Genomic DNA, 27,389 nt, shown 5'->3' with positions numbered 1-27,389 from the left:
ACAGTATGAAACTAAAACACAATTCCCATAGCAACCACCCTGGTGCCATCCAGACTTGTGGAAAGCTCTAGGAGACATTTGTTGGTGGTGGTTATGATAACTCACTACAACCTTGGCAGCGTTTCACCACTGTCCACCCTCGCTCAATTATTCTGCACATAGTTTCCAGTGACTTCGAGGGGATCAATACAAAGAAAGAGATACTCCCCAATAATTTAGCCTTCGTTTTTTCAAGAATGTTTATTTTAGTGTAACCAGTGATGTACTTTAGTTGAAAAGTCTTTTTTTTTTCCTTTGGGGAAAAGCAACCGTGCACCTGTTCAGATTCTTCATCTGCAGTAGAAAGTATCAGGGAGAAATGGTCAGCCGGTTTGGCAGCTATGGCTAAGCAGGGCTTCCTTCTGTGCAATCCTCAGACGGAAACACTTTTTTTACTTGGCAAATACTTGGATGCTGTATATAGCTCTAAACAGCCTTTGGGAGACTAGTAACCCAGATATCAGGGGTTAGGTCATATGGTATGCAGTACCATTAAAAAGGAAATTATAGAAAATTGGTTTTTTTGAATAGAGCATTATGAAAATCTGGAGAACATCTGCCACTTTTAAGAATTCTTAGTCTGAGAATCAAATGGAGATGAAGCTGAAGAGGTTACAAAGAAAAAACCTAAAACATATTCCAATGGTTATATATCGAGTGGTGTTTTTTTCTGGGTAAGAACACTTACAAAATAGGATTCATGAGTTATTTTAGGAGGAATGTTATGTGACATTCTATATATTACAATTATAAGCACATATTACATTTAGGTTTTTCAAAGTCAAAATAATAAAAAATACAATTAGAAATCTAAATATATTTCTACTTGCTCTTATTATATACCTTTAAAAAGATATTAAACCACATTAGGAACTGCCTTTTAAAACTTAAAACTGTCTTCTAAGACCCACTTAGAAATTGAGATTTGCTGTCAAACCTTAGAATCTCCAATTGGCTTGATTCTGGAAGAATAATATCTCATGAAAGCTTGGCCAGAAAATTAGAAAGCAACCTGAGATGAGTTCTATACTGATAGTCAAGGGACTGGGTCTCTAGCCCTTGTTCAACTGTAAATTAACAGTAGACTAGACCAGCCAATTAGCATTTCTGAGCCTCAGTTTTGTCACTATAAGATGAGGGATTTGTACTTTCTGCTTCTGAAATGATTTGCATGACTTTACAAATTAAAAATATTGTAAAACTTGAGAATTCTAGTTTAAAAAAATTCAAAGTCAAAGGTTGACCATCTAAAAAGATAAACGGGATTAGCTGTTACAGGATTTCTGAAAGAAATAGTTGCTAGATTGGGATACTGTATTTGATAAAAAGTTTCATGGTGAGAATATTTATTTTGAAAGAAAAACAAATTCATCAGCAAAAACAAACTTATTCCTGGAAACAAATAGGAACTAATTCATCTCTGTACTATCATAGTCTGGCTAACATTGTAGAAATGTGTCATTTAATCAATTACAGCTTTATAAATGGCATAGAAATGACACTCACATGCAGGTTTCAATTATAAACCCTCTCAATAAAGACAGAGCAAAACTTAAAAGGATATAGGATGAGATTCTGTGGCCTAGAAATGCTGTTGCTTGATGATTTCACCAAAGAATGGAATGAACTCTTTCTCAAACATCAGATGTCTTAAGGGAACTTTATGCAAAGCAGCTTTCTGGTCAGTATAAATTGCTTTCTCTAACTGCATTTGTATTGTATCTAGGCTGTAATGTCAGCTGAGGTTCAAAATATGTGCTTTAGATATCAGAGATAAAGTTGGTAAACTATTCGTTGTGTTGTGAAAAATGTACCAGCATGCCTGGTATTTTGCCTAGACAGGAAGCTAACCTGCTCATATGTACAGAGATAGACACCTCCCCCCCAAACCGAGCTAATTAAACAAGGACTTGAAAACTTTCTAAGCATCCATACATGTTAATTGTATAGTGCATAACAGCACTTGCACATGTAACAATTTATAGGAATCTTTTTATATTGGGGATATAACCCTTGAGCTGTGATTTCCATTATTCTTTCACACTATCATTTGTGTTTTGACTTCATTTCTGGTGTCTTTTATCATATTAACTTATATTTATTTTTCTATGATGAATTACATTTGCCTTTCCCTTTATGCTCTTAAGTTTCCTATCTTATTTTCTGCCATGTTTCCTGTTTTCTTTCATATTTCCTTTTTTTAAAATTTTGATCCATCTGGAATTTGATACACGTTGTGAGGAAGGGATCTAACTTTGTTTTCTTCCACAAAGATTGCCAATTAGGACAGCATCTTTATTAAATAAACTTGGACTGGGATTTTATTTTAACTGTAAAAAAGGACATACACTACTGGAAATTTTTTAATTTTCATGTAATTGGTGTTTTTCTCCCTAGGAGAATAACTGGCTGATAGGCCTAGGTGCTTCTTGAGACTTATTCTACTTACAAAATAAAATTATGTCACAGGCTTAAATGATGACAATTATCTTTAAGCTTATTATAATCTAAGATACTTAAAGATAGAAATCATACTTTATTCATTCTATATCCCACTATAATTCATGGATTACTTTTCATATACTAGGTATTCATTGATACTTACTTAAATTAACACTATGGAAGTAGAGCATTTATCTAACTTATACAAGAGAATTGAGACTATTTTGAAAAGAAGCTCAAACACAACTGTATATATTCCCATACAAGACTCATTTTGCATGTGTGGTAACATGCCTTACTTACAGTTGAACGCATTGTAACTGCTATACACCATGCAATGAACAAGAACACAGATTTTGAATCAAATCCTACCTTTACCACGTACTACTTTTTATATTGAGATTCAAATAAACTTCTAGCTAGCTTCTTCTAACTGGTTTTGTTCTACGCAATTAAAACTAATCCTGAGTCCATTAATCAATGAAACAGATAATTACAAGTAAAAAAAAAAAAGGGTGCAGAGATATATTAAACATTGTATACTTGTTTAGAAATAGAATTGTACTATTTTTCACCAGTCTGTGAAATGAGGACCAAGGGACTTTTCCTTGATTATGGAATCACTTACTGGAGTTCAAATCAATATTGTGTGTGACCATATAATTTATCATCCAAATTAGGACTCTTGAGAGTGAAAGAAATCACTAAAGTAATTAAAGTTGTATAATTTTTTGAAATATTTACTAATAGACAGACAAATAGCTTTTTAAAAAAATTTATTTCTTGCTAAAACATAATCTATGTATATAAGCAGTAAAACAAATGTTTAAAAATCTCATATTAATTATCTGAATATTTTAAAATACAATAAGCAGAATAATTAAGTAGTCTTGATATGCATTCACATGCTTTAATCAGTTTCTTAGCCATATCTGTCTAATACTGGGTCACTGGTATTTTTCTAACTGATGTAATTTTTCTAATATGCTTTTAATAATTTGTTTGTTTTCTTGGTTTTTTTCCCACAAAATTGTCTACAATCATCTTCAAGATTGCATTTTATAGTCAATAAACTTTAAAATATTGACACTTTCAATGAGCTTTTCTGTGAAGGCATAATGTTTTTTTAATTAAAAAATATTTACTCCTTACACACAGTAATTTTTCACTTAGAAATCTGTAAATATTTCAACATAATATTTTCAGAGTAGTGCTTTCTTACCTACATTCAGGGTGCCTTTCTTCAGTAAGTATTTATATAAGACAAAACTTGTTCAACAAGTCATCTCTGTTTACTGCACATGCATCTCACACACCAGTAAAAAGGCCATGGCAGAAGCTTTCAATACAAAACAGAGGTCTAACCCACCCTGGCTTACTTCAATGCAAATATTAATGATAATACTTAGTTTCAGTAAAAATGCTAAATTAAATAGGATGCTGGATCATCAACCATAAAACAAATGGTTCCAGACAAGACAGGATGTGTAGTCATCCTATCTATAATATGATGTCTGTGGTTTTCAATTTGAGGGTTTTTTTAACAGAGTAAAAAGTTAAATACTTGCTAAGTAATCTGAATTCATATTTTTTTCACAATTCATGAATTATAAATTCATTTTACAAATTTCTTCTCAGTCTTTTATGCAGCTCAATCTTTTACCTAACTCAGCAAATTACATTCAGCAAGTCTTTCCACAGTATTAAGTTCAGTTTCCATAAGAACAACTACTGTTTCAATAAACTCAGAGAGATTTTTATAATATTTAATTAAAGTATAGAATTTAAAAGCACAAGTTTAACCAGCATAAACAGATTTGGGAACAGATATAATTACTCTTGGTCATCATCATGGAATCAGAGTAGCATAAGCCACCTAATTGAGATAGAAAATATGAAATCAGGAGAGGAACCATGATGGCGGAGTAGAAGGACATGCTCTCACTCACTCTTGCGAGAACACCAGAATCACAACTAGCTGCTGGACAATCATGGACACGAAGACACTGGAACTCACCAAAAAAGATACCCCACAGCCAAAGACAAAGGAGAAGCCACAATGAGATGGTGGGAGGGGCGCAATCACAGTAAAATCAAATCCCATAACTGTTGGGTGGGTGACTCACAGACTGGAGAACACTTATACCACAGAAGTCCACCCACTGGAGTGAAGGTTCTGAGCCCCACGTCAGACTTCCCAACCTGGTGGTCCAGCATGGGAGGAGGAATTCCTAGAGAATCAGACTTTGAAGCCTAGTGGGAATTGACTGCAGGACTTTGACAGGACTGGGGGAAACAGAGACTCCACTCTTGGAGGGCACACACAAAGTAGTGTGCACATCGGGACCCAGGGGAAGGAGCACTGACGCCAGGGGAGACTGAACCAGACCTACCTGCTAGTGTTGGAAGGTCTCCTGCAGAGGTTGGGGGTGGCTCTATTTAACCATGGGGACAAGGACACTGGCAGCAGAAGTTCTGGGAAGTACTCCTTGGCATGAGCCCTCCCAGGGTCTGTCATTAGCCCCTCCAAAGAGCCCAGATAGGCTCCAGTGTTGGGCTGCCTCAGGCCAAACAACCAACAGGGAGGGAACCCAGCCCCACCCATCAACAGTCAACTGGATTAAAGTTTTACTGAGCTCTGCCCACCAGAGCAAAACGCAGCTCTACCCACCACCAGTCCCTCCCATCAAGCCTCTTAGATAGCCTCATCCACCAGAGGGCAGAGAGCAGAAGCAAGGAGAACTACAATCCTGCAGCCTGTGGAACAAAAACCAAATTCACAGAAAGACAGACAAGATGAAAAGGCAGAGGACTATGTACCAGATGAAGGAACAAGATAAAACCCCAGAAAAACAACTAAATGAAGTGGAGATAGGCAACCTTCCAGAAAAAGAATTCAGAATAATGATAGTGAAGATGATCCAGGACCTCAGAAAATGAATGGAGGCAATGACTGAGAAGATGCAAGAAATGTTTAACAAAGACCTAGAAGAATTAAAGAACAAACAAACAGAGATGAACAATACAATAACTGAAATGAAAACTACACTAGAAGGAATCAATAGCAGACTAACTGAGGCCGAAGAACGGATAAGTGACCTGGAAGACAGAATGGTGGAATTCACTGCTGCAGAACAGAATAAAGAAAAAAGAATGAAAAGAAATTAAGACAGTCTAAGAGACCTCTGGGACAACATTAAATGCAACACCATTCTCATTATAGAGGTCTCAGAAGGAGAAGAGAGACAGAAAGGACCAGAGAAAATATTTGAAGAGAATATAGTCAAAAACGTCCCTAACATGGGAAAGGAAATAGCCACCCAAGTCCAGGAAGCCCAGTGAGTCCCATACAGGATAAACCCAAGGAGAAACACACCGAGACACATAGTAATCAAATTGGCAAAAATTAAAGACAAAGAAAAATTATTGAAAGCAGCAAGGGAAAAATGACAAATAACATACAAGGGAACTCCCTTAAGGTTAACAGCTGATTTCTCAGCAGAAACTCTACAAGGCAGAAGGGAATGGAATGATATACTTAAAGTGATGAAAGGGAAGAACGTATAACCAAGATTACTCTACCCATCAAGGATCTCATTCAGATTCAATGGAGAAATCAAAAGCTTTACAGACAACAAAAAGCTAGGAGAATTCAGCACCACCAAACCAGCTCTACAACAAATGCTAAAGGAACTTCTCTAAGTGGGAAACACAAGAAAAGAAGAGGATTTACAAAAACAAACTCAAAATAATTTAAAAAATGGTCATAGGAACATACATATCAATAATTACCTTAAATGTGAATGGATTAAATGCTCCAAACAAAAGACACAGGCTTGCTGAATGGATACAAAAACAAGACCCAACTATATGCTGTCTACAAGAGACCCACTTCAGACCTAGGGACACATACAGACTGAAAGTGAGGGGATGGAAAAAGATATTCCATGCAAATGGAAAACAAAAGAAAGCTGGAGTAGCTGTACTCATAGTAGATAAAATAGACTTTAAAATAAAGAATGTTACAAGAGACAAGGAAGGACACCACATAATGATCAAGGGATAAATCCAAGAAGATATAAGCATTATAAATATATATGCACCCAACATAGGAGCACCTCAATACATAAGGCAACTGCTAACAGCTATAAAAGAGGAAATTGACAGTAACACAATAATAGTGGGGGCCTTTAACACCTCACTTACACCAATGGACAGATCATTCTAAATGAAAATAAATAAGGAAAGAGTAGCTTTAAATAACACAATAGACCAGATAGATTTAATTGATATTTATAGGACATTCCAACCAAAAACATCAGATTACACTTTCTTCTCAAGTGCGCAGGGAATATTCTCCAAGATAGATCACATCTGGGTCACAAATCAAGCTTCAGTAAATTTAAGAAAATTGAAATCATATCAAGCATCTTTTCTAACCACAACAATATGAGATTAGAAATGAATTACAGGGAAAAAATGGTTAAAAACACAAACATCTGGAGGCTAAACAATATGTTACTAAATAACCAAGCAATCACTGAAGAAATCAAAGAGGAAATTAAAAAATACCTAGAGACAAATGACAATGAAAACACAACGATCCAAAGCCTATGGGATGCAGCAAAAGCAGTTCTAAGAGGGAAGTTTACAGCAATACAAGCCTACCTCAAGAAACAAGAAAAATCTCAAGTAAACAATCTAAACTTACACCTAAAGGAACTAGAGAAAGAAGAACAAACAAAAACCAAAGTTACCAGAAGGAAAGAAATCATAAAGATCAGAGCAGAAATAAATGAAATAGAAACAAAGAAAACAAGAGCAAAGATCAATAAAACTAAAAGCTGGTTCTTTGAGAAGATAAACAAAATTGATAAATAATTAGCCAGACTCATCAAGAAAAAGAGGGAGAGGACTCGAATCAATAAAATTAGAAATGAAAAAGGAGAAGTTACAACAGACACCGCAGAAATACAAAGCATCTTAAGAGACTGCTACAGGCAACTCTATGCCAATAAAAAGGACAACCTGGAAGAAATGGACAAATTCTTAGAAAGGTATAACCTTCCAAGACTGAACCAGGAAGAAAGAGAAAATATGAACAGACCAATCACAAGTAATGAAATTGAAACTGTGATTAAAAATTTTCCAACAAACAAAATCCCAGGACCAGATGGCTTCACAGGTGAATTCTATCAAACATTTAGAGAAGAGCTAACACCCATCCTTCTCAAACTCTTCCAAAAAATTGCAGAGGAAGGAACACTCCTAAAATCATTCTATGAGGCCACCATCACCCTGATACCAAAACCAGACAAAGATACTACAGAAAAAGAAAATTATAGACCAATATCATCAATACCAATATCAATTATAGACCAATATCACTGATGAATATATATGCAAAAATCCTCCACAAAGTACTAGCAAACAGAATCCGACAACACATTAAAAGGATCATACACCACGATCAAGTGGGATTTATCCCAAGGATGAAGGATTCTTCAATATACACAAATCAATCAATGTGATAACACCATATTAACAAACTGAAGAAGAAAAACCATATGATCATCTCAATAGATGCAGAATAAGCTTTTGACAAAATTCAACACCCATTTATGATAAAAACTCTCCAGAAAGTGGGCATAGAGGGAACCTACCTCAACACAATAAAGGCTATATATGACAAATCCACAGCAAACATCATTCTCAATGGTGAAAAACTGAAAGCATTTCCTCTAAGATCAGGAATGAGACAAGGATGTCCACTCTCACCACTATTATTCAGCATAGTTTTGGAAGTCCTAGCCATAGAGAATCCTAAAAATGCCACCGGAAAACTACTAGAGCTAATCAATGAATTTGGTAAAGTTGCAGGATACAAAATTAATGCACAGAAATCTCTTGCATTCCTATACACTAATGATGAAAAATCTGAAAGAGAAATTATGCAAACACTCCCATTTACCATTGCAACAAAAAGAATAAAATACCTAGGAATAAACCTACCTAGGGAGACAAAAGACCTGTATGCAGAAAACTACAAGACACTGATGAAAGAAATTAAAGATGATACCAACAGATGGAGAGATATACCATGTTCTTGGATTGGAAGAATCAATATTTTGAACATGACTATACTACCCAAAGCAATCTACAGATTCAATGCAATCCCTATCAAATTACCAATGTCATTTTTTAAGAAACTAGAACAAATCATCTTAAAATTTGTATGGAGACACAAAAGACCCCGAATAGTCAATGCACTCTTGAGGGAAAAAAAACGGAGCTGGAGGAATCAGACTCCCTGACTTCAGACTACACTACAAAGCTACAGTAATCAAGACAATGTGGTACTGGCACAAAAATGGAAACATAGATCAATGGAACAAGATAGAAAGCCCAGAGATAAACCCATGCACCTATGATCAACTAGTCTATGACAAAGGAGGCAAAGATATACAATGGAGAAAAGACAGTCTCTTCAATAAGTGGTTCTGGGAAAACTGGACAGCTACATGTAAAAGAATGAAACTAGAACACTCCCTAACACCATACACAAAAATAAACTCAAAATGGATTAGAGACCTAAATGTAAGACTGGACACTATAAAACTCTTAGAGGAAAACGTAGGAAGAACACTCTTTGACATAAATCACAGCAAGATCTTTTTTGATCCACCTCCTAGAGTAATGGAAATAAAAACAAAAATAAACAAATGTGACCTAATGAAACTTCAAAGCTTTTGCACAGCAAAGGAAACCATAAACAAGACAAAAAGACAACCCTCAGAATGGGAGAAAATATTTGCCAACGAATCAATGGACAAAGGATTAATCTCCAAAATATATAAACAGCTCATGCAGCTCAATATTAAAGAAACAAACAACCCAATCCACAAATGGGCAGAAGACCTAAATAGACATTTCTCCAAAGAAGACATACAGATGGCCAAGAAGCACATGAAAAGCTGCTCAACATCACTAATTATTAGAGAAATGCAAATCAAAACTACAATGAGGTTATCACCTCACACCAGTTAGAATGGGCATCATCAGAAAATCTACAAACAACAAATGCCGGAAGGGGTGTGGAGAAAAGGGAACCCTTTTGCACTGTTGGTGGGAATGTAAATTGATACAGCCACTATGGAGAACAGTTACCATGTGATCCTGAAATCCCACTACTGGCCATATACCCAGAGAATACCATAATTCAAAAGACACATGCACCCCAATGTTCATAGCAGCACTATTTACAATAGCCAGGTCATGGAAGCAACCTAAATGCCCATCGACAGATGAATGGATAAAGAAGTTGTGGTACATATATACAATGGAGTATTACTCAGCCATAAGAAGGAACGAAATTGAGTCATTTGTTGAGACCTGGATGGATCTAGAGATTGCCATACAGAGTGAAGTAAGTCAGAAAGAGAAAAACAAATATCGTATATTAATGCATGTATGTGGAACCTAGAAAAAGGGTACAGATGAACCAGTTTGCAGGGTAGAAATTGAGACACAGATGTAGAGAACAAATGTATGGACACCAAGGGGGGGAAACCGCGGTGGGGTGGGGATGGTGGTGTGCTGAATAGGGTGATTGGGATTGACATGTATACACTGATGTGTATAAAATTGATGACTAATAAGAACCTGCAGTATAAACAAACAAACAAAAACTAATACTAAACTTTCTTTGGGTTATTTGCATGGAAATACGTTAATATAAATGTTTCACACATTACATGAAATTTCTAAAAATCTTATATGTTCTGGTATAATGTTATAAGTCATAATTCTATTTATTACTTTAAAATGTATGTCTCAGAAATAACTAAATTTCCTTGTCAATTGCAGTACTATGAACTTGCATCAAATCTTTAACCGTGGTCATTTTTAAGTCTTTTGTCATTTACAGACAGTTCTGGGTGTACTCTGATGCTTTTGCAAAAATGTTCCTATTAAAGGGTTTCATCTTCAAGGAATTCATGGAAAAGACTCTGACAAGTACAGCTTTCTGGTAACTGACTATACTGCTGAACTGAATGAATAAGCATTTTCAGAACTCTAATGGAAAACTGATGAATTCATGAAAGTGCTAACAAAAGATCAAGGTAAAAAAAAATTAATTACATGGGACTGAGTGAACTGATGAGGATGATTATAATTTTTGTGACTTTCTGTTTGAATAACAAAAAAATCCCACAGGACTCAGAGGCAAAAAATATACAAGTCAATTTTCACTGCAAAGTAAAGGAGCTGTTACAGTGGAGGATTACTGGACTGAATGTCAATATTATGACATAGTATGAGTGTGTTTCGTGTTTGGTAATTGCAATCATTGTTGCTTTTGTTGTGGTCATCCATTTACAATGCTTGGTGTCAGTTTATCTCTTGTAAAAATAAAATACAGTGTGTGTGTGTGTGTGTGTGTGTGTGTGTGTGTGTGTGTGTGTGTGTGAAAAGAAATATGAAATCAGAAATATAAGTCTCCCCTTTAAGAAGATAATTAACTTAAAGGGAAATTATGAATCAATTACTAGATTTTTGTTTCAGGAGTTGTGAAGCAAATTGCCCTTGCTTTGAAATGTCTACTGTACCTAGTGATATACAAAACTTCTTACTGTCTTTGTTAAGATAAATCAGGGCTCCCCTGGTGGCGCAGTGGTTGAGAGTCCGCCTGCCGATGCAGGGGACATGGGTTCGTGCCCTGGTCCAGGAGGATCCTACATGCCACAGAGCCACTGGGCCTGTGAGCCATGGCTGCTGAGCCTGTGCGTCCGGAGCCTGCGCTCTGCAGCGGAAGAGGCCACAGCGGTGAGAGGCCCGCATACCACAAAAAAAAAAAAAAGATAACATCAAAGATTCTGACACAAATTATATTTGTTATATTCTGTTGTCTTATGCTCCTGACATTTTCTGACAGTGAATGTCTAAGGAGATGAGTCCTCAGAAGTATTTTATTTTAAAACACAAATCCTAACTCCCTACATATATTTTAAGTTTTGTAAAGTTGTGGAAATTACCTACACACATCTGCCCGACTAGTAGAGAAAAAAGAGAATATTTCTGAACTTTTGCTCATTAGTACTTAAAGTGAGAAAAAACTTGCAGCGAGACAACTAGGTATTTCTTAATTTCTTCTTTCCTGCTTTACCCTGGGTCTTCTATTTCACAGTAATGTAAAAAAAATTCAATATAATATGCATGAGTTCCAGAATGAATACAATTGAAACGATTGAATAAATAAATGAATGGGGGAAATTAGATACATCTCCCATGCAGAAAAACTCCAAATAATGTACATAGATACTCTGCCCTCGAAGCAATGGAGCCTAACTGTCCATTCCTCAAGTGTGGGACGCACATAGTGACTTTCTTCGAAGAGTACCATATGGAAAGGGGGATGAAGAAAGAGCAACTTTACAGGGTAGAAACCTGACAAATACTACCTTAGACATGCAGTCAAGGCCCATGTCAACAGTAATAAGTCATGCTGATAGTAGGTACTCCTGATATTATGTGATGAAAATGGCACATCACCGCTGTGGTCTTCCTCCAAAATACCCATCACTCCAATCTAACCTTCCTGTGTAAAGTAGTTTGGAAAAGTTTCAATTTTCAAAGAGAACAAAATTAGCTCAATAATAACAAATCTGCTCAAAGGTTTGCATGAACATTCAACAGACAGATCAGTTTATAATTTAGGACATACAGATATATGCTTTAGACCATCTTTTCCGAACTACAAGGTTTTTATCTCCAGGATTGGAGCCAATTATTCAGGACAGTTTCTAAACATTGTCTATAGCAGGAGAGCTTCTCAGGGGCACAAGTTCAACTTGAAATGACAGACCAAGAAGATTGTAGGTGTGTGTGTGTGTGTGTGTGTGTGTGTGTGTGTGTGTGTGTGTGTGTATGTGTGTGTGTGTGTGTGTGTGTGATGAATACCTTCTACTAGCTTTTAGATAGGAAGGTCCTTGAGATAAATAAAATAAGGAGAGACAATTCTAGTAAAGATATCTACTTCTATTAACCTTCTCAGTCATGTTACAAGAGGTCCCGAAAGCTGAGCCTAAAGCTCTTTGGGGGATCTTTTATAAACCACTTGGGGTTTTGCTATGCTGTTAAGTTTTTCCTTGGGGAAGAATGGTAAAGATGAACAGTACTTTCCCAGGCAGGGGTAGTGGTGGTGATAAGGATGCATGATGATGATAATAGACCACATCAGGCTAGTAGTAATACAATTTAGTAAAAGACTACTCTGTCCCAAGCACTACACTAGGAACTTTACATTTAGTATCCCATTTAACACAACAAACTTGTGAGGAGAACATTTTCCCATCTTAAATATGTAAAAACTGAAGTACAAGGTAATTGTTAAAAACCATACTAACAATAAGTGATTTGAATGCCTGGGCCTTTTCTACTGTATGGTACTGCCTCTGAAAAATATCAGCTTATTTCTGACATATGAGTGATCCATGTCAATGAGTAGCATACATGCATTAAAATGCATTGACCTTACTGGTACTTAGAGCAAAATTGGGGGAAATGTATTCTTTTTATACGGGTCAGGTGGCACAGTTGCTAATGCTTGGATAATAACTAAAAATATAGTTACTAAGCCACTCTCACCTCCTCAAAAGTTTTTACTGGAAGTCATGGAGAAAACCTGAACTGAAAATCCAAACATGAGAAATCTTCTTGTGTCAACTATATTACAAAAGTCAGACAAGAACACTGATGATCAGGATCTTGTCTGTGTTCCCCAATCCTGGTGATGTTATTACAGACACTGTCAGACTTCAGGATAATTTCACTTAAATTTCACAGTTACCAAAGAATAAGCATGGCTAGAATTAGTTAAATCTAGGACAGTAGTCACTGCAGCAAGTGATAAGCATCTTTATTTCAAGAGAGCTAAAGAAGAGATTACTAGAATCAATGATTGAGTACAAGCAAGTGATACAAAATGAGGGTCAGCCTGAGAAAAAAGTACCACAAACTAAAAGAAAAAAAACTTGAAAGAAAATTATACAAATATAGACAGATAAGATTCAAAATTACATGTATGTTCATAGAGCATTGGGCTAAGAGATATAATAACTGGAAACAGTGGGTGTCAAGTATCATCAAAGTTGTGCATGAAAAATATTCTATATTTCTCAGTATTTTCAAATATTTTCACACACATTGAAATTAGAATTCTCTCTAGTCTTATAAAAATATGTAAAGAATTTAAGAAAAACTTAAAACTGCAGATCTCAAGAAATTCCTTCATAGAATTTCAATGCATCTTTGGACAGAATATGCTACAGTCTTTGTAATTTTATGGAACTCAAAAAGGAGCTCTGAAATGTAAATTGTGCCTTGTTTGTCACAGCAGATTTGTATTCACTTTTATTATATTATGCCCAATGGTAGCATGACAGTTGCCATCCTAAGAGCTTGTGAATGTCGCCAAAAACAATAACCTGCAGCTTTGTTTTCTCATTAAGAGAAGGGAATTGAAAGACAACAACTGTAAGATTCCTGTTCTGATAACAAGTGGAACATTTATTAAAGCCATTCTAGAAGTAAACTGGTGTTAAAAAAAAAACAAAAAATCAATAACATATGAAGATAATCCACCCCAACCTAACCTCTGAGAGAGAATTGAGATTACCTGTTATATCTTTATGTTAATTTTTGAAAAATAACTGAGGATTCTAAGATTATATTAAGTAGCACCACTGACTTTAATAATTATAGTACAGTAGAAAATATTTATTTTGCTTAACACACCTAGGGTAAGTAACTTTCTCATGATCTCACAGCTGTTAATTAGCAGAATCAAGATTCAACCCCAAGTAGTCAGGTCCCAGAGCCTGTGTCCTTAAACAATATGTTGTTTCTAAAAGAACAGAGCAACTCTGAATTTCAGGAAATGAAAGTGTTTCGGGACCTCCCTTGAAGTATTCTGGGGCTGGATTCCTATTTTCCTTTAAGGAAACCCTACTGATCTTAAGTGTGGAGCTGTCAATATTCCCTGAAATACTCAGACTGATTCTGAGGATCTCATAGGAAGGACAGGAGTGAAGAGAATACATAGTCACCCTTCATGGGAACAAGCATTATCTACTGGACTTTTCACCCTTACTTTTGGTACTTCATTAAAAGGAAGAAGCAGGACTTCCTTGCTGGTGCAGTGGTTAAGAATCCGCCTGCCAATGCAGGGGACATGGGTTTGAGCCCTGGTCCAGGAAGATCTCACATGCCACGGAGCAACTAAGCTCGTGTGCCACAACTACTGAGCCCGCATGCCACAACTACTGAAGCCCACGTGCCTAGAGCCTGTGCTCCATAACGAAAGAAGCCACCTCAATGAGAAGCTCGTGCACCGCCAGGAAGAGTAGCCCCCGCTCGCCACAACTAGACAAAGTCCGCACTCAACAATGAAGACCCAATGCAGCCAAAAATAAATAAATAAAATTTTTTTTTAAAAAAGGAAGAAGCAAATTAATGTAAAGTAGATGTAAAAAACAAATGAGTAGAATTTGAATGGATAACAGCTGGTCCAATGGTCCAATGGTCTAATATCTAAGGCTAAACTCTACTTAGCCCATGTTTCAGGCACATCTGAGAAGTTCATTCTGTATTTCTTGGGCAATACAAAAGCTAAAATATTTCATAATGGACCAAGTCACACAGTGGACTAAGATGAGGTCCAGAGGACTAAAGCATTGGGCACAGAGCCCTTAAACTCTTGCCTGTTATTCCTTCATGTGCTAACAACTCTTTGGAATTTTCCTCTAAGGTGAGTAATAGCAGGTAAAACTAGACAGAAGGCAACATACAGGATGCCTGTAGGTCAAGTCGCAATTACTCAATGTATCATCTCTTCCCTTCTCAAACTTAGGTACCCAGCACTTGTATATCTTATCTTCAACCACATGTAGTCTAAAGACCTTAGAGTGATGATATTCTGAGCCTGTGTGGTAAGAAAGAGGTGATGACATAAAGAAGAGAAAAAGTCCCCTTGAGCAATTTTTTGACAAATGAAATTAATGTGATAAATTATTTTCAAAGCTATAGCTAATGCAAATATATTTCTCATTCAAAAATAAAATCTGTGTATTTATAAATATATTAGAGAATCCCTTCCCTTTGAGAAATTAGCTTAAGGCTCATAGTTTCAGTTTATATGAGTTATATGCCTTCTAAAAGGCAACACTTTTCAACAGTTCTTGGAGAAACTCAAGTGAAGAGATTGCCTAGAATCACACCTTTAACACACTTTACGCAGTCAGGTAATTTGGGAGCCCTGAAGAGTCATTTCTTTGCTAGTTGATTCTCTATCCTTCTACTTTCACAATAACTTTTTTTTTAAGTGACTGATTGAATCAAATGCAAACTATTATATATAGGATGGATAAACAACAAGGTCCTACCATATAGCACAGGGAACTATAAATATTCAATATTCTGTGATAAACCATAATGGAAAAGAGTATGAAAAATATATATATTTATAACTGAGTCACTTTGCTGTACAGCAGAAATTAACACAACATTGTAAATCAACTATACTTCAATAAATTTTTTTTAAAGTGACTAGTTGAGATTTGTGCCTGCCCCCTTCAAAATCTTCCAACAGAAGTATCTAAACATTACCCAGTTAAAATGTTAAAGCTTTATTATTTTCATGAAGAAACATATCACTATGTAGATGAAGAAACCTATATGTCCCTGAGAGGAGATCGTCTCTGATAGAAAAGTCATCCATTCTGCTGGACTGAAAGATGCACAGTTCAAGTTAAAGGGCCAGTGCAGAGGACAGGGGCACAGACATGCACCTAGCCTCACAGGTTGAATAAGAGAGCCAAAAGTGCTGTCAAAGACAAGTTTTAGATAAAACAAAGAAACGAAAGTCTCCCTCGCTTTAGGTTCTAGTGGCAGAGTTCAACATGTCTTTATCATTCATTTTTTCTCCACACAGAATACTGTATTCACTAAGCTATGGACTTGAAGCAATTCTATCACCATCAAAAACCCAAATACAAGATTGGTGGGTTAGAAAAGGTGTTGTCAAATCTCAGAATTTCCAGAAGAGTTCAATGTAAAGACCACCTAAGAAAACCGTCACAAGAGGGGATGAGAGGAGACCCACCCTAAAACTGAATTGATTTCTTTGTTTGTTTGTTGGGGAAGGAGCATCATAAAAAATGTTAATAGACTCTTAGAACGCAAATGTGTGCGACAACTACAGCAGGATCATCTTTCCACTTAACTTGGTCCTTTGGGTCCTCTGAAGCACCAAGCAGGGAAGAAACTGGCTATGAATTGCCTATAAATTCACAAACATAAAAATGCAAAGTCTTTAAAGTCTACTTCTGGTCATATAGCATCTTTATTTTCAGTAGCCACTAAACAAGTGGTTGGGCCTTCTATTAAAATATAACTTAATTTTTTTTCAAAAATAGAATACCTTTTTCATTAAGGATCCTAATGACTTAGAGGTAGATGATATCCTTATCAGATAATGAAGTAATGAGATGTAAGATATAAAAAGGATGACACATAGGGAAAGAAAGCACTAATCTGAAGTTCTCTTCCTTTCAATTCAGACGGAAAAATTAAGATCACTTCCAATTCAGATTTCTAAACATGAAATCCAGGTATGTCCTGTCATGATCTCGCCTCCTTGACTGAAGATGAACTTGGCAGCCAATGGAAAGAATCCACACTCTCCTGGAACAGCAAACCACAACGTGGTGGTCCCCGTGAAAAAGCCAGTAACTGTGCATTTGATTTTTCCACCTTGACTTATTCCCAGCTGTTCAGGATTTGGATTCCCAAAGTCTTCTTCGGCAATTAGCTAACTCTTTGTTGCTTGAAGGGGCTGGGACTGTTTCTTTACACATAAACTGATCTTTGTCATAAATCACGGTTACAGAGAGAGCGCAACTCAGATACACTGCCACACCTGCCCCATTCTCCAAATCGTCATCAATGATGGAGATGTCATCCCCACACAGGTAAGGATAGAAATAAATCTCTGAGTCCTCATCATGCTGGAAGTCCTCAATCTCTACCTCGACATGAAACACCAGGCCAACAAAGGGCTGTCACTGCCTCTACTACTCAGTAGTGAGTAGTCACTGGGTGTCAATGACACAACTCAGTTGGTCTAACCTCCCCATCAGGGGCCAAGCCTGACATAGTCACCATGCCCTGGCACAAGAACCCTAAAGCATAAATTTAAATAGAGTTATGAGGGCTTCCCTGGTGGCGCAGTGGTTGAGAATCCGCCTGCCGATGCAGGAGACACGGGTTCGTGCCCTGGTCCGGGAAGATCCCACATGCCGCGGAGCAACTAAGCCCGTGAGCCATGGCCGCTAGGCCTGCGCGTCCGGAGCCTGTGCTCCGCAACGGGAGAGGCCACAACAGTAAGAGGCCCGCATACCGCAATAAAATAAAAATAAATAAATAAATAGAGTTATGAAATACTGAATAGATGTGGCGACTACCAATTAGTCAATCATCCTTTACTATTTAATTTTTAAAATATCGTTTGCTAAGCTGTAAATGTTACAAGAAAAATTTCACTTTATCAACAAACATATATAAGGTAAAATAATCTGACTTTCCATGTTTCTGGTTCCAAAGCCAAAACAAAGCTAAGAACAACTAAGATAACATCATGGTTTAAAATTATATATATTCAGGGCTTCCCTGGTGGCGCAGTGGTTGAGAGTCCACCTGCCAATGCAGGGGACACGAGTTCGTGCCCCGGTCTGGGAAGACCCCACATGCCGCGAAGCGGCTGGGCCCGTGAACCATGGCCGCTGAGCCTGCGCGTCCGGAGCCTATGCTCCGCAATGGGAGAAGCCACAACAGTGAGAGGCCCGCGTACCACAAAAAATAAATAAATTAATTAAATTAAATTAAATTATGTATATTCATAGATAGCAAAGTTACATCTTCCTGAAATTGAAATCTCATATTAATAATTTAGTCAGGACCAGTCATCCTTACTCCTTTTCTCTTATAATGTTGCTAAACCATGCTTTCTCCACCTTTTATTTCAGCTAGTTAATCTTTTGGACACCAGTTTGACCTTAAAACTAAATTTTATTTAATTTAGTTAACCAATTAAATTTAATTTTGTTTGATTTGGCCCATCATTCTAGCCTGCCCTCATACTTCGCAGTGCTGGGTCTGCCGTCCAACTGAGCTAGGGTCTCCCCCTTAGCTTTGGACCATCCATAGACAGGCTGTGCAAATTCTGACAGGGTACATTTTACTTATGCACTAGGATTAGGTTCCTTGGAACAATGGAAACAAAATGCAGATGTTATGAAAACAGAACCTTACAAAGTGTGACTATAAAGTAAGGTTTTGAGTACTAGCAATGGAATTAGGATATCTGTATAACTTCTCAAGATTTGTGCTATCATTCTTTTCTCCTTTTTTTTTTTTTTTTTGTGGTATGCGGGCCTCTCACTGTTGTGGCCTCTCCCATTGTGGAGCACAGGCTCTGGACACGCAGGCTTAGCAGCCATGGCTCACGGGCCCAGCCGCTCCGCAGCATGTGGGATCTTCCCAGACCAGGGCACGAACCCATGTCCCCTGCATCGGCAGGCGGATTCTCAACCACTGCGCCACCAGGGAAGCCCCTCTCCTATCTTTATTGAGATATTATTGAAAGATAACTTTGTGTAAGTTTAGGGTGTACAACATGATGATTTGATGTATAAATATATTGTTAAATGATTACCCCCAATAAGGTTAGTTAACACAAGATTTGTGCTTTTGAATGCATTTATTCTGGCAAGTTTTCTTTAAAGTTATTTAAATTAACATATTTTCTTCATTTATTGATATGCCAGTCAGCCAATGTGTCATTAAGAGCCAGTCTACCGGGCTTCCCTGTTGGCGCAGTGGTTGAGAATCCGCCTGCCGATGCAGGAGACACGGGTTCGTGCCCTGGTCCGGGAAGATCCCACATGCCGCGGAGCAACTAAGCCTGTGAGCCATGGCCGCTAGGCCTGCGTGTCCGGAGCCTGTGCTCCGCAACGGGAGAGGCCACAACAGTGAGAGGCCCGCATACCGCAAAAAAAAAAAAAAAAAAAAAAAAAAAAAAAAAAAGAGCCAGTCTACTTAGTATGGTATAGTAACTCTGAAGTCTAAATCTGGGCAAGTAAAAAATTAATAAATAAAAGACGATTACTTGTTAGAGTCCAGCCTCAGTGGTAACAAAGGCTGTTAACATTTGGATTCAACTCAAGAAGTAAAACCAGACCAGTGGCTGTGAGCTCCCAGCCATCAGGGATGGGACACTGTACATTCAACGAGGAGGTGGGCTTGGGGAGACACAGCTAATGCAGGATTTAAGAGAAGGTCATTACAGGAACGTCTTAACTAAAGAGATGAAAGGAGAAACATGAAGTCAGACAGGAATTAGAGCTAAAGACTGGGCAGGATGATCAAAGAAAAATCCAGACAGAATGTGTGAGCCATTCTGAATTCCTGTGATATAAACAACCAGTTGTTAGGGAACCTAATCCACCAAAACTAATTAAGAAAAACAGCAGAGTATTTTCAGGCTGCTAGCCCTTTACTACCACACATGTTCAGTAATTCACCTGAAACAGCAGGACTTGACCTTTAGCTGTATATGACCTTACAGGAGCCCTTGGAGGATGGGGAATACTATAGGCTCTCAAAGTCCTAGCATGTGTCAGCTGAAGGTAGGCAGCATATGCTTACCTGGCACAAGCACACCCACTAAGGTCATACCTTCAACTGAGTAGCTCCTGACACATATATAAGTATTAATTTTTAAAAGGTGATATTAATTTTAATATTTTATTTAACTTTATATATCCAAAAAGTGTCATTTAAACATATGATCAATATTAGGGACTTCCCCAACTGTCCAGAGGTCAAGACTCCAAGCTTCCACAACCTTGGGTGAGAGTTCAATCCCTAGGGTGGGGGGGAACTAAGATCTTGCATGCCACACTGTGCGGCCAAAAATAAATAAATAAAAATTTTAAAAAACATATAATCAATATTTAAAAATTAATAAGACATTTTATGTTTTCATACTGTCATAAAATCTTGTGTGTATTTACATTTATAGCCCCTATCAATTTGGACTAGTCACATTTCAAGCACTGAATGTGGCGAGTAGCTACCATACTGGACAGTGCAGAGCTGAACCATCACTCAAATATGGCTGTTATATCCTTCAATCAATATATGAGAAAACAAAAATAATGACAACTAACTTTTGTAAATCACATTACAGTCTAAGAATTGTAATCCCCTAGGATCCAAAACAATAATTTATGGTGTTGGTATGACAAATATTACCTCTAGCTGACAGGTTAGAGAACATAGTAACTTAAAATCTTCATAAGTTAGGATCACAGTCCTAGTAACAAACTTGAACACAAATTTTCCTCTATCCAGGAATTAGGCTGCCTCAGAGAAATTAAATGAATTGCTAAAGCCTAGCCAGCATGTCACCTGCAGAATATTAGTGAAAATCTGGGCCATTTTGCTCCCAAACCAATGCTGTTACTACTATAACGATAGTGCAGAGGCCCTCAGACTTATATATACAAGTATCTTAAGGCTCTCTTCCCTTGCAATTGGTCTGAAAGTTGATACTAATCACATTACTGAAGTTTGGGTTCTTCCTCATTGACCAAGGGCTATTCAGAAGTGTAATATAATTCTTCAGCCCTCTCTTCTCACTTATGTGACACAACAGTCACAGGAGTGTTTAAATGGGTTCTTATTTTTTTTAATGGCAAGAATAGGCACCTACAATTTGTAGATGAAGGATTCGAGACAAATTGCTACAAGTATTTTTTATATAGTAAAATACACATGACTAAGTATAATGTGATCCCATTTTGTAAAACAATCCATGACAAAGTGTTCCTCTATAATTAAATAATTGAATAAATATAACACATATGTAGCATAAGCTTTTATAATTATAATAGCATGCAGAAGATAACACAGCAGATTATTACTTTGGGGTTGGGAAAACTATGTGGTAGAGGGTGAGGTACAAGTAGGGAAGAGAGAGGCAAATGAAAAATAAGAAAGGAAAAAAACTGCATCTATAATATGACCTTGTTTATGTAAAATATAAGCTTGTATGTGCATACAGATGTATACATATCTTTGTATGTGTACATATATAGATGTATACATTTTTGTGTGTGTACATATATACATATACTACATATACACAAATGTATATATTTTTAAATAATCCCCTTATAGTCATGTCATATCAATATTTTGATATGAGAGCTAGGTACCAGAATGACTGATTACACCTTTAAAACTGGAAGCAGAGACTTAACAATTTGATTGTTGGGATTTTAGAAATACAAATTTTTAATAAATCCCATATAGTTTAATAATTACTCTGAAAGACAAATTCCACAGACTGAAATATCAGTCACTAGAAAATATTTATTGGCCCCTACTGTGTGCCAGTTACTGGTGCTAGGGACTCAACCGTGAGCAAGACAAAGTCCCTGCCCTTGAAGAGTTTATATTCTAATGTGGGGGAGAAGACAGTAAACACAGAAAATTTAATTACAATAATTTCAGGATCTTTTAAGTGTGCATAGTAACAACTTGTTTTAGGTTTGCAACACTGAAAATGATGAGATGTGGTCAGATTCAGAATACAACTCAGAAATACAGGCAACTGGACTTGCTGGTGGATTCAATGTGAGCAGTGAGGGAAAGAGAATATTTAAAAATAATTTCCATGTTTTTGGCCTGAACAACCGCTGGTTGGATGATGGTACCATTTACTAATATTTGGAAGGACTGAGAGAGGATAGATTTTTTTTTTCTTTTTGAGAAAACTAACAGTTATGTCTTGACCATGTTAGGTTAAAGAAGCCTACAAGACACCCAAGTAAAAATGTTGAGTAAAGCAGTCAGATGTATTTTTCTGATGCTGAAGACAGAGTTCAGGGTGGAGTTGAAAATTTGGGAGCACTTAGATGGTATTTAAAGCCATGGGACTAAACAGGCTATCCTGAGAAATGTGTAGCTAGAGAAGATTGGAGGGCTTAAAAAATAAACTCTGGGGCACTCTAACATTTAGAGATGTGCTAAAGAAATGGAGATGACAAAGCTAAGAACAATTTGAGAAAGCAAACTGATCAAGAATACAAGCCAAGGGCTTCCCTCATGGCACAGTGGTTGAGAGTCCGCCTGCCGATGCAGGGTACACGGGTTCGTGCCCCGGTCCGGGAAGATCCCACATGCCGCGGAACGGCTGGGCCATGGCTGCTGAGCCTGCGTGTCCAGAGCCTGTGCCCCACAACAGGAGAGGCCACAGCGTGAGAGGCCTGCGTACTGCAAAAAAAAAAGAATACAAGCCAAGAGCAATGGAGAAGGAAGGCAGAGTCTGTGGATATAAAGACAGGCAAGTAGTAGAAAAAATAGGTAATTCTTGCTGATGGCACCTATTTTCTCTAGGAAAGATAAGGCCAAGTCATCAATTGAGAGTAAGAAACAATAAGCAGCATTTTGAGGTTGGAGGGGAGAAGAGAAGGTGTCTAATAGTCACCTAAGGAGGATGAAGGTGAATTTACTAGACAAGGAAAACAGGATTTTCTGACAGTGTTCAGTGTTTTGAGATCTGGGGTCATAACTTTGCAGCGAGGCCAACCAGCATTGTAGTGTGATTGTTAGCCAGCACTGTTCAGCTGCTCCAGTATAGGGCCAGGATGCACAGATAACCAGGCTTAAGGAGGGCTGAAGTTTGGTCAGGTGCATACAATGGAGGGATTAGGGAAGTCAGGAGAATTAAAGATTTTAGCAGAATGTTTATGGTGTCAAAATAAGGACTCTAAGTTGGGTAAAAAGGGGAGGGAGGACATTAAGGGGTTATGAATAACAAAAATGTGGAGGGTCAGTTGATAAGAAATCTTTAAGGGGTAGAATTACCAAAGTGGAAGTATAGGAGTTGGCAGTTAGTAGGCTGGGAGGCAAAGTCAGAGGGGAAAATGGGATGTTGGAGGTGGTACAGTCAGTAGTGATACCTGGTGTGCATATAACTGTATGCATGAGTCAGGGAGTTGGAGAGGAAGGAGAGATTCCTAGAGCTAAGAAAGTCAAAAGCAACTGAGCATAGCCACAAGAGAAGTGGAAGAGAGAAAGGAGTGAGCCATGGTTATGTTCATCCAGGAGTGAGAGGAAGCAGCTGCAAGGAGGCTATGGTAAAATCTGAAGCCATGAGCTAAAAAGGAAATGAGAAAGACAGGAAGGTTGGCAAGGCAGTGATGAAGAATAAGAGCCCATCTACTCACCGCCAGACCCTAAAGTTCACACTGAGTATGAGAGAAAACACAGTTGCCCCTGAAGTGATTGCAGAGGAAGCACAAGCTGCTGTCACTTGAACAAGAATGTGATAGGAACAATCGGACAAGGGCTGGAGGATGTTGAGCAGTTTCCAGATGATAGACCCTGGGTTCCTGAGGGAAGAGTGGGAGGGTTTGGATGGACAGGGAAAGGCAGGAGATGGTGTCAGACCAGGATATGTCCTGAGGAAGAAGAGGAGAATTGTTTTGAAATGATGGATAATCTGGGAGGCCTCATCTTTTAATGGTAAAGCTGAAGGTAAGCAGGGATGTAAGGCTTGTTGGAACTAGTCCTGGCACTCCTGGGGCCTTTAGCTCATGCCCATGGGAAGAGACGTGGGCTTCCAGGAGCTCTCAGTGGTTCCCACCCACAGCTGGAGAGGTCGAAGTAATGCCTTCAGCTCTGGCTGTCCTCTTATAGATAAATGCTATCTTCCCCTCATCAAAACAGCCAAGGACTAGGCAGAAAACTAAACAAGGCAATAACCTAGGGCCTGAGAGGCTAAAATAGAAGTAAGGAAATACTAAGGAACAAGTTCTAGGACACTATTGCTTTCTAAATGTACAAATTGATGTAATTTGCAATTTAAAGAAGAGGAAAAGAACAAGATCTCCTAAAGCCCAAGACTGTTCTTGATAGTAAGTCTGGGAGGAACTTGGGCTAGGGCTAGAAGGTGAATAAATCATGTTCTCTCTCCAACCTATACCCATTATAACCCATTCGCTGCTAATTTCCTGGACATTATTACTGCTTATATCTGGAATCTTTAAAATCTCAAATGCAAAAATAAGTATCAAAAACGTATTAAATTTGGGAAGGAGGAGGCAAAAAATAGAATGAGTGACTGACAGAAAACAGAGAAACATATGTTATGCATATTTTGATTATGTAAACAATTTCCTTTTATAAGAAATTAGAGACTGTCATACAGAGTGAAGTAAGTCAGAAAGAGAAAAACATATCATGTATTAACGTATATATGTGGAACCTAGATAAATAGTACAGATGAACCGGTTTGCAGGGCAGAAATTGAGACACAGATGTAGAGAACAAACGTATGGACACCAAGGGGGGAAAGTGGAGGGGGCGGTGGTGTGATGAATTGGGAGATTGGGATTGACATGTATACACTGATGTGTATAAAATGGATAACCAATAAGAACCTGTTGTATAAAATAAAATTCAAAACAAAATTTTAACAGTAGTCTCAGAATACTCAGGGGAATTGATTGATTAAAGTTTAGTAATTACAAACCAAAAAAAAAAATTAAATTGACCATTAATTCTATGTATTTTAAGTGGCATGATGAGAGTTCCTATATTTATGTCGAACAAATCAGTTTTCCAAATGTAAAGTTCACTTATTTCAACAGCTGAATTTTCTGACTTTTTCCACGTATAAGAGCAATGTATGTGGAAAATAAATAATAAAGTCCCATTATGGTAATGTTATAACGTATTATAGGAAAAGCCAGAAAAAAGTCTCCTGGGAAAGTCAAATAGGCAGCCTAATTAAATGATATTACACTTGTGTTACTGTCTAGGCAATTTTTTTTTTAATTTGGAAATGCGAAAACTAGCTCTAAAGACAGTTTATTTTCTAAATATGATTTTACTCAACAATTGCCAAATAATTATATCTACAGTGATACATACTTACCCAAATGTTCTTTAAGCTGGAGAAGCCCACCATCTGCCGTACACACCATCTGGAATCAGAATGGCTATGTGGGAATCATAATGACCAAAGGCTTCTGGCTATACACTGCCAGGCTCACCTCCTCACTCCTGCTGTTGAAAGGCTGGCTGATGACCTCAGAACTGATTCCGCCTTGAGTCACAAAGGACCTGATATCCTTAATACAGTCAATAGTTTGGGTCAGAGGATGCTCACATTGTAACACACACACACACACACACACACACACACACACCCTTAGTTTTTCCTATAAATAAAACTTTAAAGGGGATTTATTGAAAACATGCCAATAGTTCGTGCTAGGAATATTGTTCCCTTATGAGAAAGCATGTTCTCATAGCTAAGTTTACTACAGCTCAGGCAATGCCCAATTTCAAAAAGCAATTACCCCCTTATTATCTGAAACAATTCAAGAACTTCACAATCGTCCAAAGGAGACAGATAAAACACAAGTAATTATGAAACTGTGTGATTGCAATTAACTGGGCATTCTCTAAACATATATTAACTGGTCTGCAGGTGAGTCAGCCTTATTGCTGGGATAGAAAAATTGAATGGAATAATGAATATGAATTGACTGTTGAAAGGACGGATCTCACTCAAGCTATGGGGATTGGAGGGTATTTTAAGTTTACATCCTCAAACTATCTAAGTAGGTCAGGATTCCTATGAATAAGACTGGACTTGAAAAGCCAGTCACTATCACACACTCCATCAGGCAGCAGTCACACAAGCATTAGTTTAGTCTTTCCTTCTTTCTTTGGCTCCCTCCTTCTCCATGACTACATGTGGCCAACAAGGCCACGAGTCCCAAGTTTACATGATCTCCTGGGTCCAGTGCCTACCACTGTCTATTTGAATCAAGCTCTGTTCCTCAACTCCAAATTCCAGGCTCAGTCTGGATCAGAGGTCCATCTATGGTCCGATCAGCCACAGCATAGAGAATTAAGTCATGTGGTACAGAAGGCTACCCCTTCCAGGGATTAAAGGAAAGCAGATTCCCTAAGGAAGGGGTGTGTGTAGGGAAAGGATGATTGGCATCTCCACCATAAAGGCATTCATTCTGCATGTCCCACATGTTCCAGTCTTTGCACTTGGACAGGTCTCAGCACACCACAGCATGTGCCAATGATTAACTCAGGGGTGAACACACCATGGTAACAATCAGCCTTGGCATGGCCTTGGAAGTGTAAGTAATGAAACACCTCCATCATACAACTGTGTTAATTAACGTGTCTGAGGTCACAGAAGACTCTCTTTTGGACTCTTGGTAAAATTCTTGCCACATCCTCTATAATTATCTCAATGGGAAGCAAATATCCCACATTTGTAAGTCAGGCTTCCTAAAAGCATACAAGGGAAAATAAATAACTTTACTACAAAAAGAAAGAATCATACACAGTTACCTGTATGCAGAAAAAAAACAAATGGGTGTGTGTTGGTTAATGAGTGATTTCCTATATTCTTTGATTCTGCTCAGCCACCTGAGATCAGTTTTGCTTCCTATCATTCTGAAGTCCACAGTCTCTCAAAATCCAAAATATTTCTACATCTGATCCAGGTTGACTTTCCCTATCCTTGTCCCTCTTGGACAATTCTAGCTAATGTCTTTTTTGATTTCCAGATCCTCATACACATCCCCAAGTTCTCTTTGAGCCATTTCTCAGGGTCCAGAACCATCTGTCTCCACTATATAAACCAATCTGTTTATTCCCTTATTCACTACCAGCTCCTATTCCTATTGGTTATATATATTCCTATTGGTATATACACCAATATATACCAACAATAATGCTGGGAGTAA

General features: G+C 37.7%; 1 protein-coding gene across 1 annotated transcript; it reads right to left on the bottom strand.

Moving 5' to 3' along the window:
* Positions 1-17,312: 17,312 nt before the first annotated feature.
* LOC131758169 (diphthamide biosynthesis protein 3-like) lies at positions 17,313-25,579 on the bottom strand. The gene is made up of 2 exons (XM_059066119.1): positions 25,547-25,579; positions 17,313-17,597 (listed from the first exon to the last, which is right to left on the bottom strand). Exons 1-2 carry the CDS (start codon positions 25,577-25,579, stop codon positions 17,313-17,315), a joined length of 318 nt encoding a protein of 105 aa, XP_058922102.1.
* Positions 25,580-27,389: the final 1,810 nt, after the last annotated feature.

This window comes from Kogia breviceps, chromosome 6, assembly GCF_026419965.1.
Source record: "Kogia breviceps isolate mKogBre1 chromosome 6, mKogBre1 haplotype 1, whole genome shotgun sequence".
NCBI classification, from domain to species: domain Eukaryota; kingdom Metazoa; phylum Chordata; class Mammalia; order Artiodactyla; family Physeteridae; genus Kogia; species Kogia breviceps.
The sequence above is the reverse complement of the archived record's forward strand: the minus strand, read 5'-3'. Positions and strand labels throughout refer to the sequence as shown.

Excerpts from the sequence above, each read along its gene's own strand:
- LOC131758169 (XM_059066119.1), bottom strand. The coding sequence starts at position 25,579 with ATGGTGGGCTTCTCCAGCTTAAAGAACATTTGG. Across the intron at positions 17,598-25,546 it reads CCAGCTTAAAGAACATTTGG|CCCTTTGTTGGCCTGGTGTT; the intron begins GTAAGTATGTAT and ends AGGCAGTGACAG.